Source organism: Anomaloglossus baeobatrachus, chromosome 4, assembly GCF_048569485.1.
Source record: "Anomaloglossus baeobatrachus isolate aAnoBae1 chromosome 4, aAnoBae1.hap1, whole genome shotgun sequence".
NCBI lineage: Eukaryota > Metazoa > Chordata > Amphibia > Anura > Aromobatidae > Anomaloglossus > Anomaloglossus baeobatrachus.
Genome location: NC_134356.1, coordinates 433,941,814 through 433,959,102, shown reverse-complemented (window position 1 = coordinate 433,959,102; position 17,289 = coordinate 433,941,814). Strand labels below are relative to the sequence as shown.

Below are 17,289 nucleotides of genomic sequence, written 5' to 3'. Positions count from 1 at the left end.
CTGCTATCCCAGAGGCAGATAAAACAGGGATACATGCTGTCCCAGGAAAATATTCACCATCTTTAGATCCACACAGATTGGCCACTGGTGATTATGGAATATTTTCTGTAGCACCCGACCAATTGTGTTTTACTTTTCAATCATCTTAGTTGAGTGACATATTGGGATTGATCCATATTTGTTTCAATTGTGTAAAAGCAAATGTCCATGAACAGCCACCATTCACTTGGTCGATATTGTGATATACCCATTTTCATTAGCAAGCTTTGGACATTGTTACAATAAACAACATCACTTTCCTTCAAGAAGAATGGCAGTTAATAATTTCTCTGTTGCGATAGTATGTGATTTTGGTTCTCAGTCTAGACGCTAACAATTCTGGTGGGTTTTTTTGGGAGATTTAGCTTTCTAATGAAGTCATTGAGCTCTGGCTGATGTAAAACTTATGTCACTGATGAGGTTCCATGAAAATCACTCTCATTATGGCTACTGTGTATAGGTCAAAAACAGGATTCATCTTCGGGGAGCTCTTCTAACTTATTGAATGATGGAACTGGTATTTCATCTACAGCGGGCTTTATACGCTACGATATATCATACGATATGTCGTCGGGGTCACGTCGTTAGTGACGCACATCCGGCATCATTTGACATATCGTAGCGTGTGACCGCTACGAGTGAGTGTGAACGAGCAAAAATACTCACCTTATCGTTGCTCATTGACACGTCGCTCATTTTCAAAATATCGAACGTTTTTCTGTGCTCCGATTGTTCACCGTTCCCGAGGCAGCACATGTCACTCCGTGTGACACCCCGGGAACAATGAACTGCAGCTTACCTGCGTCCCGCCGGCAATGCTGAAGGAGGGAGGTGGGCGGGATGTCTACGTCCCGCTCATCTCCGCCCCACCGCTTCTATTGGGCGGCCGCTGTGTGACGTCGCTGTGACACCGAACGTCTCTCCCCCTTCAGGAAGTGGATGTTCGCCGCCCACAGCAAGGTCGTTTGGAAGGTAAGTACATGTGACGGGGGGTTACAACATTGTGCGACACGGGCAACAAGTTGCCGTTCCGCACAAACGATGCGGGCGGGTGCGATCGCAAATGCGATTGAACGATTAAATGAAGCGTGTAAAGCAGGCTTTACTGTAAAATAGGTCGTTTTGTCGAGTCTAGATGCATCCATTTACTCCAATGACGTCAATTAATGCACTTTATGTTAACCACACAGAAGTAACGATCATCACTGTGATTCCGCTGTTCTCTCCAGACCATAGATGTTCCAAATTTCAGACATTTCTTCATACCATTTGTCCACTGCCGAAGGTGCTCAATACATGTTTTACAGACAATGTGTGTACATTATCTGAAAAAGTAGAGCTGCTACAAAAAATAATTAACAACATATTCTGATTCAGATGATTGAATATACTTCAAATGAAGCTTAATACCTGAGGCATCCCTCCAATTTTTTTCATTTATTCCCCAGTGTTATGGATAATGAAATGTGTTTTTTAATTTGTAAAATAAAAATATCTCTAGTAACTGTTTTTGTATTTGCAGGACTGTCTGCAATGCTGTAAATATCTACATATTAACCTGCAGTAATTGTCCAGAGAATTGCACTTATGTCCTTATGAGCAGTAAAATCACCTTCCTTCTCGAACTCCTCATACAACAATTGTCGGTAAGTTGTCTCTTCTCATCTTTGGATTAAAATTTTAAAATGATCTATTGAACATTCCCCTAGATAAACGTACCAAGATATTTAGATCATTATTTTCTGGCATTGAGATTTTTTGTTTTTTATTAACGTTTTGCTGTCACTTTTTTTTTATCCTTCTTCTGGTCTAAGGGATTTGGCTCACATATTACAGCCTTGATTGTGGCTGCTATGGCAGCTCAAGTTGTAGGGAAATATGTGGTGTAAAATTAACTTCAGAAGTCGACTTTTCAGACCCTTTACGTGGGATGGGGGGGCATGTTAAAGCATAAGAAAAATAAGTACAAATTAACAAAAATACTTATATATGATATTTTAGCTGTTTACCTAAATATATTCAAGCTAAAGTTATATAATCAATATGAGCTTAAAGTGCAGATTCTCAGCTTTAATTTGAGAGTATTGACATCCTAATTTCACTAAGGTTTAGGAATTACAGCTCTTTAATCTGTATTTTTTTAACGGGAGCAAATATAATAGGACAATTATCTAAAACGCTCTTTAATGGGCTGCATGGGGTACTCCATCTTTAATCCATGATCATTTAAGCACAAATGGTCTGGAGCTGATTCCAGGTGGGGCATTTTGCATTTAAAAGCTGTTGCTGTGAACCCACAACATGCAGTCAAAAGAGCTGTCATTGGAAAATAAACAGACCATCATTAGGCTGAAAAAAAAAATTAAAAATCTATAACTGATATAGCAGAAATTTTAAGAGTTGCTAAATCAATAGTTTGGTACATTCTGCAAAAAGAAAAAGAACTTATGAGCTTGTAAACTCATAAAGACCTGGATGTTCACAGAAGACAACAGTGGTGGATGATCTCAGAATATACTCCATAGTGAAGAAAACCCCCTTCACAACATCCACCCAAGTAAATAATACTCTCCAAGAAGTAGGTGTTTTAGTGTCTAAGTCTACTATAAAGCGAAGACTTCATGAGAGCAAATACAGAGAGTTCACCACAAGGTGCAGACAATTCATTTTAAGCCTTAAAAATAAAAAGGCCAGATTAGACTTTGTAAAAAAAATACATCTAAAAAAGCCAGATTTTGAAAAGCATTCTTTGGACAGCTGTAATGTGCGCACGTTGCTTTTTACCTGCTTTTTACCTGCTTTTTTGCTGCTTTTTCTTCTGCGCTGTTTAATGCCAAAATGGATGTGTTCTTCTATTCAAGCAAAGTCTATGGGAATTTGGGTTTCTTGTTCACACTATGTTGTTCAAAATGCTGCCTTTTTGTGGCAGAACTTTGGTCAAAAACTCAGCTTTGCAGTGCAAAACCCAAATGGCAAAAACAATTGACATGTTGCTTCTTTGAAAAGCTGAGTTTTTGACCAAAGTTCTGCCACAAAAAGGCAGCATTTTGAACAACATAGTGTGAACAGGAAACCCAAATTCCCATAGACTTTGCTTGAATAGAAGAACACATCCATTTTGGCATTAAACAGCGCAGAAGAAAAAGCAGCAAAAAAGCAGGTAAAAAGCAGGTAAAAAGCAACGTGCGCACATACCCTAACTAAGTTCAACCTATGCGAGATTGATGGTATTGATGGGAATAAAATGTATGGAGAAAGCTTGGAATGGCTCATGATCCAAAGTACACCACATGCTCTGTAAGGCCCCCTTTCATACATGCGCATAAAAAAACGCACGTGTGGCACTTTCCATTTTCTCCATTCGTGTGTCATCTGTGTGCGACCCGTGTACTATCCCTGTGTACAGGTGCACACTTGAAAAAAATGCATGATGCTGAAATGAATGCTTTTTATGTGTTAAAGATGTGCAAAGATAGATAATAGTTAGATAGCTATATAACTGTAGATTTTACAGCTATTAACCAAATAAATAATTACTGTATTTTTCAAATTATAAGACGCACTTTTCCTCACAAAAATTTGGGAGGAAAATGAGGGGTGCGTCTTATAATCCGAATGTTGCTTAACGGAAATGGTGGAGAGGGGTCGCAGGAGCAATGCTGCGGGTGCTGTGCTGGGGCTGCGGGCACTGTGCTGTCCTGGGACTGCAGGCTGCGGGTGCTGTGGTGGGGCTGCGGGCGCTGTACTGTACTGGGGCTGCAGGCGCCATCCTGAAAATGTTGTCGATGGTGTGGACTTCAAATAATGGTGTCTGAAGTCATTGCATACGCAGATGGAGCTCTTGGCTCAAGATGTAATCTGCATACGCGCCGTCTCCAGCCCATTGATCTCCCGGCAACGGACTTAAGGAAAATGGCACTCGGAGGTGGTTCATACGCAGATGATATCTTGAGCCGAGAGCTCCCCCTGTGCACCGCCAACTCCGGGCGCCAATTTTTTGAAGCCCGCACCGCTGACAACAGTTTCTTGAAGTTACCTGTCTCACTATGCCTGCAGCGAGCATCTGGAACACCCGCAGCACCGCCCACAGCATCACCCTACTCCACCACCACCCCTGCTTCCTGTGACCCCGCCCCACCACCGCTGCCACCTGCTCCTGGTAAGACACCACCGGATTGTAAGACGGAACCTCGTTTTTTCCCTCTAAATTTGGGGAGCATCTTATAATCTGGTGCATCTTATAAACCGAAAAATATGGTACATAGTAAAAAACTATGTGGGCCTCTTCCATTTTTTAAAAGAAGCAAAGGTAATGCAGACAGCTGTGAGCTGATATCAGACTGGGAAGGTCCATGGTTTTTGGTCCTACCCAGTCTAAAAATACCAGCCCGCAGCCACCCCAAAAGTGGCACATCACATTAGATGCTCCAGCTCTTCCCTGTTGTCCTGGCGCAAAGCAATCAGGGCAATGGCTTTTTGGTTAATGTCAATGATGTCAACTGTATAGTGCCTTCTGGCATCAAGACCTGTTGTTAGTAATGGAGAGGTATCTATCAAACACCCCGATTACTAATCCAGTGAGTAAAAAGAAAAAACTTACAAAAATAATTTATTTGAAAACCACGCCCTGACTTTTGCCCTGGTTCACCAACTTATAAAAGGAAAAAAAAAACATGCAGGTCCGATGTAGTCCAGTGATTCCGACTTAGTACATAAATGGAAACCTGAAATACATAAAAGAGAGAAATAAAAACAAAAGACTGTCCCTTGTTCTTTCATTTATTCATAATCAACGTTCCCAGGTCCAACATAGACCCAAAGGTTCCCATGACGTATCTCGATTATGTAGATGAGAGGCTATCAGAATAAGGCTCCATAGATTTTGAGCAGCAGTTGCTCCCGGCTCCAAAAAGACTCAGCAACTGTGATAATTGGTGATATCAGGAATATGATTGCTCATCATTCTGTAGATTCTTGTCATGTCACTATTCTGCTACTGTTTTGCTCCTGGCATTTGAAAATTATTATTTTTTATTTTTTTTTTTACTGTGTACTACAAATTGCAATAGCTCAGTGTTTGTTTGGTTGATTCCCAAGCCAAAGGTCACTGGTTTGAAGAAGATCTCCCAAGAAAAAATAAACAACCACATCCAGTTCATTGATAGTGGTCTCAGCCAAGAAAATTGACAAAATGCATAGTGTGAGAACCACGACAGTTTGAAAAGTAGAAAATGAAGTCCATCAATCCATTCAAAAGCCAAGAGGTGGATATCCAGGCAAAATATCGGAGTCAACAAGTCGGCTCATCACAAGGTCTATCACTCGCGGTGCAACAAACATGGCAATGGAGGTGGCTCTTATACTTTATAATGGTGAGATCAAAGACATCCATGCAAGCCCATGCAATGCACATTACACAAGACTGGAATACTGGCCTGATAAATGTGAAGAAGCCTCTACTTCAATATCATCATAAGAAGCGTAGGCTTGAGTTAACAAAGAAATACAAAAATTGGACAGTAGAAGATTGGAAATGGGTGATTTGGAGGGATGAGATAAGTCAATAGACTAGGCTTTGATGGGTGCAAATTTGTCTAGGTGAAATAACGGAAAAAGGAGCTAACAGATCGAGAAATTGATGGAACTGTGAAGTTCGGTGAAGGAAACCTTTATGATATGGGGTTGTTTTACAGCCAAAGGCGAGGCATTGGATAATTGGATACTTGACCATGGCAGATGACCAGGATACTTGACTAGCAGGACAACGACACGAAGCATACGTCGAGATTGGCAAAGAAATGGTTCAATGCCAATGAAATAGAGCTGCTGGATTGGCCCTCACAGCCTCCAGACCTTAACCTAATTGAACAGTTGTGGGTAGAGTTGAAGAAAAAGCTGTATACATACCTAAGTCACCCAGTATGTACCAACATTGGGATTATGTAGAAGAGAAATGGAATTAGATTTCAAGTGAAACATCTTAGAATCTGATCAAGAGTATGAAGAGTATGCCCAAAAGGATTTAGCCAGATTTAAAAGCCTAAGGAGATTTACAAAATGCTAATGAAATAGTAAAAATTAAAATTAAGATTTTTAGGAGCAAAACAGTAACAATGCTGTGACATGACAAGAATCTGCACAACTAATCATATGCTAAATAGTTGTAAGTCAAATTTATGTATGAGATAGCCTAGATGATTGTCTATAAAGTATAAAGTGAAGGTAGTCTCAAAATATTGTTACATGTGTGTGTGTGTGTGTGTGTGTGTGTGTGTGTGTATATATGATATGAAACAAAGCCTGTAGTGAAGATATGAATATTTTTGAAACTAGAAATATCTATACTTGTTGCCCATAGCAACTAATCTCTTCACTATCATTTTGAATAACAGAACAGGAAATGAAAGCTGCACTGTGGTTGCTATGGGCAACTATGACGTTCTCTTTTAGACAGTTTCATAAATCTACTCCAATGTGTATAAAATTTCTAAAGCAATAAAAAATCCCTTTATTAACTGGCAAAAAATTGTGAAAAATTGTACACTTCTACAGCACAAGAGTGGCCTAGTTATTCAGGATTTAAAAAAATATATATATTTTTTTACACTTAAATGTATTTTTAACAAGAATCTGATTAACCCTTTAACAACTTATGACATGCTATGTAAGTCGTTTCCTTGCCTTTGATGCGGTTTCACAGGCAGAGCCTGCATTTTTCCTTGCAGATGTAGACTGGATTATTCAGACTTCATTCGGCTCGAACAACCGCGGGTTGAACAAAGCCCTGCCCGCAGCCGTTACCCTGTTGAATGCCACTGTCAGTCTATGACAGTGGCATGGGATGTTTGGCGGACGCATTGTCCTGAGCACTCATCGGCGTGCCTGCAACGCGATCGCAGGATGCCATTGTGTTGTCATTACACCAGGGGTCTGGTGAAACCCCTGTGACTGTCATCACAGTTCTCCTGGGAAAAACAGTCGTTAATAAGAGACTGGCTGGCGTTCATAAGAGACTGGGATTTCTTCTATATACTGTAACGCTGTGGCATTTTTGTATATAGAACAAGTGATCAGACTATTAAATACAATAAACAGTAAAATAAAAATGTTTTAATAAAATATCTAAAAGTTAAAATCACCCCCCTTTTATCACATTAAAAATTAAGAAACAAAAAAAATCAAAATACACATATTTGGTATTGCCGTGTTTGTAAAAGTCAGATCTATCAAAATATAAAATACATTAATCCAACTGTTAAACAGCGTAACGAGAAAAAAAAATCAAAACACGAGAATTGCCGTTTTTCAGCCACACCAAGAACAGAATTTTTTTTCAATCAAAACATTCTATATACTCCAAAATAATATCAATAAAAACATCAGCTCCATTTCCAAAAATTTAAAAACTTTACACTTCTAAAAGTCGCAAAACAAGCAAGAGTTTAATTTTTCCAAATTTCTGATTTTTTTTTCACCACTTAAATAAAACTAAATTATTATACATGTTTAGAATCTTCGTAATTGTGCTCACCAGGAGAATCTTAAGGGGGCTTTACACGCTACTATATCGTTAATGTTTTATCATCGGGGGTCACGTTGTTAGTGACGCACATCCGGCGTCATTAAAGATATCGCAGCGTTTGATGCTTACCAACGACCTTAAGCGACCTCAAAAATGGTGAAAATCGTTCACCATGGAGAGGTCATCCCAAAACCAAAAATCGGTAAGGGTTGATTATCGATGTTGTTCGTCGCTCCGGCGGCAGCACACATCGCTGTGTGTGACACCGCAGGAGCGAGGAACATCTCCTTACCTGCCGCCAGCCACAATATGGAAGGAAGGAGGTGGGCGGGATGTTACGTCCCGCTCATCTCCGCCCCTCCGCTTTGATTGGCCGGCCGCTTAGTGACGTCGCTGTGATGCCGAACGTCCCACCCCCTTGAGGGAGGGATTGTTCAGCAGTCACAGCGACGACGACGACCAGGTAAGTTTGTGTGACGCTGCCGTGGCGATAATTTTCGCTGCGGCAGCGATCACACGAAATCGCAAGCATGACGGGGGCGGGTGCTTTTGCGTACGATATTGCTAGAAATTGCTAGCAATATCGTAGCGTGTAAAGCCCGCTTTACTGTCAGAGCAGTTTTATGGTAAAATGAATGCTGTAAATAAAAAAATTAAAAAACAGTTGTAGACTTTGTTTCCACATTTGGAAGTTTTTTCACCCTTACCATTGCATCCTATGATAAAATGGATGGTGTCATTCAAAACTACAACTTGTCCCACAAAAATCGCCCTCACACTGCAATACATCAAAAGAAAAATAAAAAATGTATTGCTCTTGAAATATGGGGAGAAAAAAAAGAAAGCGAAAAATCACCTTGTCCTCGAGGTTAAAAAAGCATTCCCATGAAGATTTTATTTAAATAGATGTCAGTAACAACCCATTCATTCCACACAGGCAAAGAAATCAAACAATTGATCTCCAGAAAGTTAGTCATGTATAATAATGAGAAATGAAAAAGTATTGAACACATGAAGAAAGAGAGGCACAAAAAGCCATGGAAAGTCATGACACCAGCTGAAATCTATCAGTTATTATAAAACAATCTTGCCACTCAAAACTAATATCAGGTGTTTCAACTGATGGCCTATAAATAGGTGTCTCATTACCATGATGCCACACAAGAAACATCTCATGATGGGTAAAACCAGTGAGCTATCTCCAGACCTTCACAACCCTCCTTTTGCAAAGCATACTGATGGCATTGGTTGCAGAAGAATTTCAATACTACTGAAGGCTCCAGTGACCACTTTTACAACCATAATCCAGACGTTGAAAGAACATTATTTCCCCATAAATAGGCAACATTCATGTGCTCCCCACAACATTTCAGACAGAGGAGTGAAAAGAATTATCAGAAGAGTTGTCCAAGAGCCATGGACCATCTGTGAAGAGATATAGAAAGACCTGGAATCATCAGGGGGAAAAAAAACAACACTCAACCATCATGTCCTGTATGCACGCTCACCACGCAAGACTCCATTGCTGAACTAAAAGCATGTTCAAGCACATTTAAAGTTTACTTATCAACATTTAAGCAAGCTTGTGAAATACTGGGAAAATGTAGTCTGGTCAGATGAGAACAAAATTGAACTATTTATAGGCCATAATATATACCATATTTGGAGGGCAAAAACAACTGCATATTACCCCAAAACACTGAAGTTTGGAGGTGTGAACATCATGGTGTGGGGCTGTTTTTCAGCTTATGGCAAAAGAAAACTTCATATAGTTGAAGGAAGGAAAATTGAACAAATGTACAGAGACATTCTTGATAAAAATCTGCTGCCATTTACCAGGATGATGAAGATGAAATGAAGATGAAACTAGTGTGATCATTTCAAAAAGACAATGATCCCCAACACACAGCCAAGGAAACTCTATATTGGTTTCAAAGAAGGAAAATAAAGCTGCTAGAATGCCCCAGCCAATCACCTGAGTCAAATAGAATATTTATGGAGGAACTAAAGATTCGAGTTCATAGGAGTCCACAAAACCTTCAGGGTTTGAAGATTGTTTGTGTGGAAGAATGCACCAAAAATCACACCTAATCAATGTATGTAACTAGTTTCTCCATACAGGAGGCGTCTTGAATCTGTCATTACCAACAAAGGCTTTTGTATGAAGTACAGTATATCACAAAAGTGAATACAACCCTCACATTATTGTATATATTTTATTTTATCCTTTCTTGGGACAACACTGAAGATATAATATGTTGATACAATTTGAATTAGTCAGTATGTAGTTTGTATAACCATGTAAATTTGGTGTGACCTCTAAATATGGTGGCCAAGACCATACAGCAGTTTAACAAGACAGGTGCCACTCAGAACAGGCCTCGCCATGATCGACCAAAGAAGTTGAGTGCACGTTCTTAGCATCATATCTAGATGTTGTGTTTTCAAAATAGACTTATGAGTGCTGCTAGCATTGCTGCAGATTTTAAAGGGGTGAGTGGTCAGTTTGTCAGTGCTCAGAACATGCGCCACACACTGCATGAAATTTGTTTTGTATGGCTGTCATACCAGAAGGAAGTTTCTTCTAACGATGATACACAAGACAGCCTGCAAACAGTTTGCTGAAGACAAGCAGATTAAGGACATGGATAACTGGAGCCATGTCCTGTGGTCTGATGAGACCAAGATAAACTTATTTGGTTTTTCATAGCGTCAAGCGTGTGGTGGCAACCAGGTGAGGAGTGCAAAGACAAGTGTGTCTTGCCTATAGTCCAGCATGGTAATGGGAGTGTCATGGTTTGGGGCTGTATGAGTGCTGCCAGCCGGGGAAAGCTACAGATCACTGAGGGAGCCATGAATGTGAACATGTACTGTGGCATACTGAAGCAGAGCATGATCCCCTCCCTTCGGAAACTGGGACGCAGGGCATTACTCCAACATAACCCCAAACACACTTCTAAGATGACCACTCCTTTGCTAAAAAAAAATGAGGGTAAAGGTGCTGAACTGGCCAAGCATGTCTCCATACCTAAACCCTATTGAGCATCTGTCTGTTCAGCATCGTCAAACAGAAGATGACTGTGATGTTGTTATGGAGGAGATTAAGAGGATTCCAGTTGCAACATATGAAGCTCTAGTGAACTCCATGCCCAAAAGAGTTAAGTAAGTACTTGAAAATAATGGTGGCTACACAAAATATTGACACATTTGGCACAATTTGGCCATTTTCACTTAGGGGTGTACTCATTTTTTTGCCAGTGGTTTAGACATTAATGGCTGTATGCTGAGTTATTTTGAGGGCACCCCACATTTACACTTTTATGTAAGCTGTACACTGACTACTTTACATTGTATCAAAGTGTCATATCTTCCCATGAGAAAATATAATTAAATATTTTCTAAAATGTGAGGGGTGTACTCACTTTTGTGCTATACTGTATTAATTAAATTTCAGTAATACTTTTTCCCTATGTCATTTCTCATTATTACACATCACTAAATTTATGGCCATCTTCTCTTTATTTCTTCTCATGTGTGGATTGGATGGGTTGTTACCGACATCTGGTGAGTAATTAATGTCAATAGCACCGTTAGTAAATATATTTACCTAGAATATTGGTGACGTGTTCAATATACCGTATTTTTTGTTTTATAAGACGCACCACAAATTTGAAGATGGAAAATAGGAAAATAAATATTTTTAGTATTAACCCCTTAACGACCTTGGACGTACTGAGTACGTCATGGTGACATGGTGCTAAACGACCCATGACGTACTCAGTACGTCCTGGCGAAATCGCGGTCCCGGAGCCCCGGGGAGTGAAATTTATTTACTTAAACGGTAGATTCGGGAAGGAGGGGACCTCTGCCTGACCTCAGGAGGGGTGGTGCCTCCTCCCCGAACCTACAGAGGCTGTGATTGGCTGACGAACGCCGCTCAGCCAATTACAGCCACTGTAATGTTCCAGCCATTAAAAATGGCTGGAACATTGAAATCCAGCCCTGATCAGTGCTGCTGTAGCACTGGCCATTGGCTGGAGCTGGGTGATCGATGCTTCACCCGCCCCCAGCTCTGATTGGAGAGACCGGTCTTGTGACCGCTCTCTCCAATCAATGTGGATCTGCGGCCTGTGATCGTCCCTAGAAGCCGAGGAGAGCGGTAAGTTGTTGTCCCCGCCGCCCGCCCCTGTCCCCGATCGCCCCGCCGCTCGCCCCTGTCCCCGATCGCCCCGCCGCTGCTCCCGCTTCACCGCCGCTGTCTCCGATCGCCCCGCCGCTGCTCCCGCTTCACCGCCGCTGTCTCCGATCGCCCCGCCGCTGCTGCCGCTTCACCGCTGTCCCCGCCGCCATGCTCCCGATGCACCGCTGTCCCCGCCGCCATGCTCCCGCTGCACCGCTGTCCCCGCCGCCGCTCCCGATCCACCGCCGTCCCCGCCGCCATGCTCCCGCTGCACCGCTGTCTCCGCCGCCATGCTCCCGCTCCACCGCTGTCCCCGCCGCCGCTCCCGATCCACCGCCGTCCCCGCCGCCATGCTCCCGCTGTCTCCGCCGCCATGCTCCCGCTGCACCGCTGTCCCCGCCGCCGCTCCCGATCCACCACCGTCCCCGCCGCCATGCTCCCGCTGCACCGCTGTCTCCGCCGCCATGCTCCCGCTGCACCGCTGTTGCCGCCGCCGCTCCCGATCCACCGCCGTCCCTGCCGCCATGCTCCCGCTGCACCGCTGTCTCCGCCGCCATGCTCCCGCTCCACCGCTGTCCCCGCCGCCGCTCCCGATCCACCGCCGTCCCCGCCGCCATGCTCCCGCTGCACCGCTGTCTCCGCCGCCATGCTCCCGCTGCACCGCTGTCCCCGCCGCCGCTCCCGATCCACCGCCGTCCCCGCCGCCATGCTCCCGCTGCACCGCTGTCTCCGCCGCCATGCTCCCGCTGCACCGCTGTTGCCGCCGCCGCTCCCGATCCACCGCCGTCCCTGCCGCCATGCTCCCGCTGCACCGCTGTCTCCGCCGCCATGCTCCCGCTCCACCGCTGTCCCCGCCGCCGCTCCCGATCCACCGCCGTCCCCGCCGCCATGCTCCCGCTGCACCGCTGTCTGCGCCGCCATGCTCCCGCTGCACCGCTGTCCCCGCCGCCGCTCCCGATCCACCGCCGTCCCCGCCGCCATGCTCCCGCTGCACCGCTGTCTCCGCCGCCATGCTCCCGCTGCACCGCTGTCCCCGCCGCCGCTCCCGATCCACCGCCGTCCCCGCCGCCATGCTCCCGCTGCACCGCTGTCTCCGCCGCCATGCTCCCGCTGCACCGCTGTCCCCGCCGCCGCTCCCGATCCACCGCCGTCCCCGCCGCCATGCTCCCGCTGTACCGCTGTCTCCGCCGCCATGCTCCCGCTCCACCGCTGTCCCCGCCGCCGCTCCCGATCCACCGCCGTCTCTGCCGCCATGCTCCCGCTCCACCGCTGTCCCCGCCTCTGCTCCCGATCCACCGCCGTCCCCGCCGCCATGCTCGCCGCTGTCCCCGCCGCCGTCGCACCCACCTTGTTCAGCCGCTGCTGCCCCCGATCGGCGGCGGCCGCCGCCGCCTCCTTCATCGGCTGCCCCTTCTCCATCGCCACACCACCTATCCCTCCATGTGCTGCAAGCCACCCTCCCCCCACGTGGGGGGAGGGTGGCTGGCTTGCAGCACATGTGGGGGGAGGGTGGCTGGCTTGCAGCACATGTGGGGGGAGGGTGGCTGGCTTGCAGCACATGTGGGGGGAGGGTGGCTGGCTTGCAGCACATGTGGGGGGAGGGTGGCTGGCTTGCAGCACATGTGCTGCAAGCCACCCTCCCCCTACATGTGCTGCAAGCCAGCCACCCTCCCCCTACATGTGCTGCAAGCCCCCCTCCCTCCCCCTACATGTGCTGCAAGCCCCCCTCCCTCCCCCTACATGTGCTGCAAGCCCCCCTCCCTTCCCCTACATGTGCCATCTCTCTCTCGCATCAGACTCTGCCCCCTCCCCGATCTGCTGCCTGCTCTCTCCCATTTTCCATCTACTGCCCCCTCTCACCCTCCTCGATCTGTTGCCTCCTTCATCTGCTGCCTCTTCTGTCTGCTGTGATCCTGCTGCCTAGATCCATCCTGTAAGGTAGGTATCCCCATCTCACCCCCCCCCATCCTTTGCCGCTCCTCCATCCGCTGCGCCATTTCCCATCCATCCGCTGCGCCATTTCCCATCATCCATCCGCTGCGCCCTTTCCCATCCTCTGCCGCTCCTCCATCCGCTGCGCCCTTTCCCATCTTCCATCCGCTGCGCCCTTTCTCATCTGCCGCCCCGCCCTCTCGCATCGCATTATCCAGCGCAGTTGCTCGCTTCCAGACTGCAGTGGATGATGCGATGCGAGACTCGTGCATTGCTCTCACGTTTGGCACTGGTCTTAGTGGCAGGCGCTCTTTTTTTTTTTTTTTTTACTGATGTCTGTATTTTTTATTTCGCCAAACTAATTTTTTTTGTATGGGGGGGGTCTAGTTTCCAAAATGGGATCACATGTGGGGGAGCTCCATTGTTTAGGCACCTCAGGGGGTCTCCAAATGAAACATGGCGTCTGCTAATAATTCCAATCAATTTTACTGTGAAATGGCGCTCCTTCTCTTCTGAGCCCCGCCGTACGCCCAAACAATTGATTTCCACCACATATGAGGTATCGTCGTACTCAGGAGAAATTGCACAATACATTTTATGGTGCATTTTTTTCTGATACCCTTGTGGAAAAAAAAAGCTACCTGTTTGAAAAAACAATTTTGTGGTTAAAAAAAAGAATAAAATATTTTCACGGCTGAACATTACAAACGTTTGTGAAGCCTCCAGGGGTTCAAAGTGCTCACTAAACAGCTAGATAAATTCCATGAGGGGTCTAGTTTCCAAAATGGGGTCAATTGTGGGGGAGCTCCATTGTTTAGGCACTTCAGGGGGGTCTCCAAATGAAACATGGCGTCCGCTAATAATTCCAACCAATTTTGCTGTGAAATGGCGCTCCTTGCCTTCCGAGTCCTGCCGTGCGCCCAAACATTTGATTTCCACCACATATGGGGTATTTGTGTACTCAGGAGAAAATGCACCATAAATTTTATGGTGCATTTTTTCCTGATACCCTTGTGATAAAAAAAGCTACCTGGTTGAAGCAACAGTTTTGTGGTAAAAAAATTTTTTTTTCTTTTCACGGCTCAACGTTATAAACTTCTGTGAAGCCCCCAGGGGTTCAAAGTGCACATCAAACATCTAGAAAAAATATTTGAGGGCTCTAGTTTCCAAAATGGGGTCATTTGTGGGGGAGCTCCATTGTTTAGGCACCTCAGGGGGTCTTCAAACCCGACATGGCGTCCGCTAATGAGTGCAGCTAATTTTGCACTCAAAAATTCAAATGGCGCTCCTTGCCTTCCGAGTCCTGCTGTGTGCCCAAACATTTGATTACCACCACATATGGGTAGGTATCTGCGTACTCAGGAGAAAATGCACGATACATTTTATGATGCATTTTTCCTGATACCCTTGTGAAAATACTAATTTTTATGGCTAAAGTAACATTTTTGTGTTAAAAAAGTAAAATTTTCATTTTTTCGTCTACATTGCTTTGGTTGCTGTGAAGCTCCTAAAGGGTTAATAAACTTCTTGGATGTGGTTTTGAGCAGAGTGAGGGGTGCAGATTTTAGAATTGGGTCACTTTTGGGTATTTTCTGTCGCCTAGGTTTCTCAAATCACTCCAAATGTGATGTGGTACCTAAACAATTTTTTTTTGTAAATTTTGTTGGAAAAATGAGAAATTGGTGATGAACTTTGAACCCTTCTAACTTCCTAACGGAATTTTTTTTTTTTTCAAAAATTGCGCTGGTGTAAAGCAGATAAGTGGGAAATGTTATTTAGTAACTTTTTTGTGTGACATATCTCTCAGATTTATGGGCATAAAATTTCAAATTTTGAAAATTGCTAAATTTTCAAAATTTTCGCTAAATTTCCGAAATTTTCACAAATAAACGCAAAACATATCGGCCTAAATTTACCACTGACATGAAGTACAATATGTCACGAAAAAACAATCTCAGAATCGCCAGGATCCGTTGAAGTGTTCCAGAGTTATAACCTGTCAAAGTGACACTGGTCAAAATTGCAAAAAATGGCCGGGTCTTTAAGGTGAAAACAGGCTGGGGGCTGAAGGGGTTAAAATGAGGGTCCGTCTTATAATCCTACTGCCTCTTATATTAGCTCACCAGGGGGGAGCAGCAGTGGTGGAGCAGCTCAGGAAGGTCACAGTAGACAGGGTAGGTGATGCTGAGGGTTCAGAGGAATGGGTGTCACGGCTCATGAGGGTCGGTGATCCTGCAGACTCGGAGAAGGGGGTGTCGTGGCTCAAGAGGGTCAGTGTGCAGAGTGTCAATGGTACTGCAGGCTTGTGAAGTGTCGCAACGGGCTCCATAGAATCGTTGGCACTTAACGCAATGGACTTCAAGAAAATGGCCAAGGTGGCAGCGCGAGTGCAGATTAACGCAATGGAGTTTAGGAAAATGGCTGAGTCCTATCTGCGCACGCGCCGCTTCTGCGGTTATTTTCTTGTAGTCCATCTTTTCAACTGCGGGCGATTCAAAGTAGATCAGTGGCGCCCGCCACCGGGACACCCCATGAGCCCACAGTATCATTGACCCTCAGCTGCCGCACACTGACCCTCTTGAGCCATGACACCCCCATCTCCGACGAGCCCGCCAGCAGATCAGTGGCGCCCGCTGCCGTGACACCGACCTTCCTGAGCTGCTCCACTGCAGTGACACCCCCTCTAAGCCCTCCGTATTGCCGAACCTGCGCCACCACTGCCACACCGGTAAACGGTTTGTCATATGCGGTTTGTAATACACACCCCCATTTTTCCTCTATTTTTGGGGGAAAAAAGTGCATCTTACTAACTGGAAGATACGGTATATTTCAGTCGCTGTTCGTGTATATAATGTAGTATGTGTTAATATACTGCCGTCTTCTCTGGGATCCAGTACTCTTCTGGTCCTCTTCTCAGTGATGTCACTGCTCTTGACAGGTTCCATTTAAACAATAGGTTTCTGACGACTTGCATTGACTACTGCCAATCTACATTTACATTTCTCTCTTGTCAGTATTGTACAAATCCAGCTTTTAGCTGAACAGCTTAGTCATTTGCGATTTACTGTCCTTCATCTAGGCAGCTCTTCCATTGCCACTATAAATCAGATCACATGGATTTTCAGCGCTAAATTGTGCTTTGTTTTCTTTTAGTATGTTTGTGTTTGGTATGTATTTTACTGGCGGTATTAGTGGCCTCTTTTTTTCAGTTTTCAGTACTTTATCTGCAATTTCTACATCATATTCTTTTTGATTCCTCCTATAACGTGCTTTGCCAGTTACAAATCACAATAAGTGTCTTGTTTTCTAAAATACATTGAATGCAATTCCTCCTTTGTAAAGCCATAATGATTATTTCAACTCTTTTAATGCACAAAAACTAGAGAAATTCAGAGTAGTTCGTGGAGCCGATGTCTCGGCAGTAGAGAAACACGCTTAATATTTAATTAAAAATGTCATTTCTAATTCATTACTACTCAGAATTGTATAATATTTAGAAACAGCATTCATACTAAGACTTTAGTGTGCAAATCTGTCCTCGAGCCAAGTCGTTCGGTAATTGAAAATCTATGTATGCGACCTAAATAATTTACTCAACTTCTTTTGAATCAGACAA

The 17,289-nt window shown here is 44.7% G+C and overlaps 1 protein-coding gene across 2 annotated transcripts in view; it reads left to right on the top strand.

Annotated features, from left to right (window-relative positions):
• Positions 1-17,289, top strand: part of SCAPER (S-phase cyclin A associated protein in the ER) — a 542,550-nt gene that overhangs the window by 416,768 nt on the left and 108,493 nt on the right. For both annotated transcript variants that reach the window (XM_075345474.1, XM_075345473.1), the window contains exon 24: positions 1,562-1,685. In XM_075345474.1, coding sequence (XP_075201589.1) covers positions 1,562-1,685 — 124 coding nt within the window. The remainder of the gene's footprint in view (positions 1-1,561; positions 1,686-17,289) is intronic.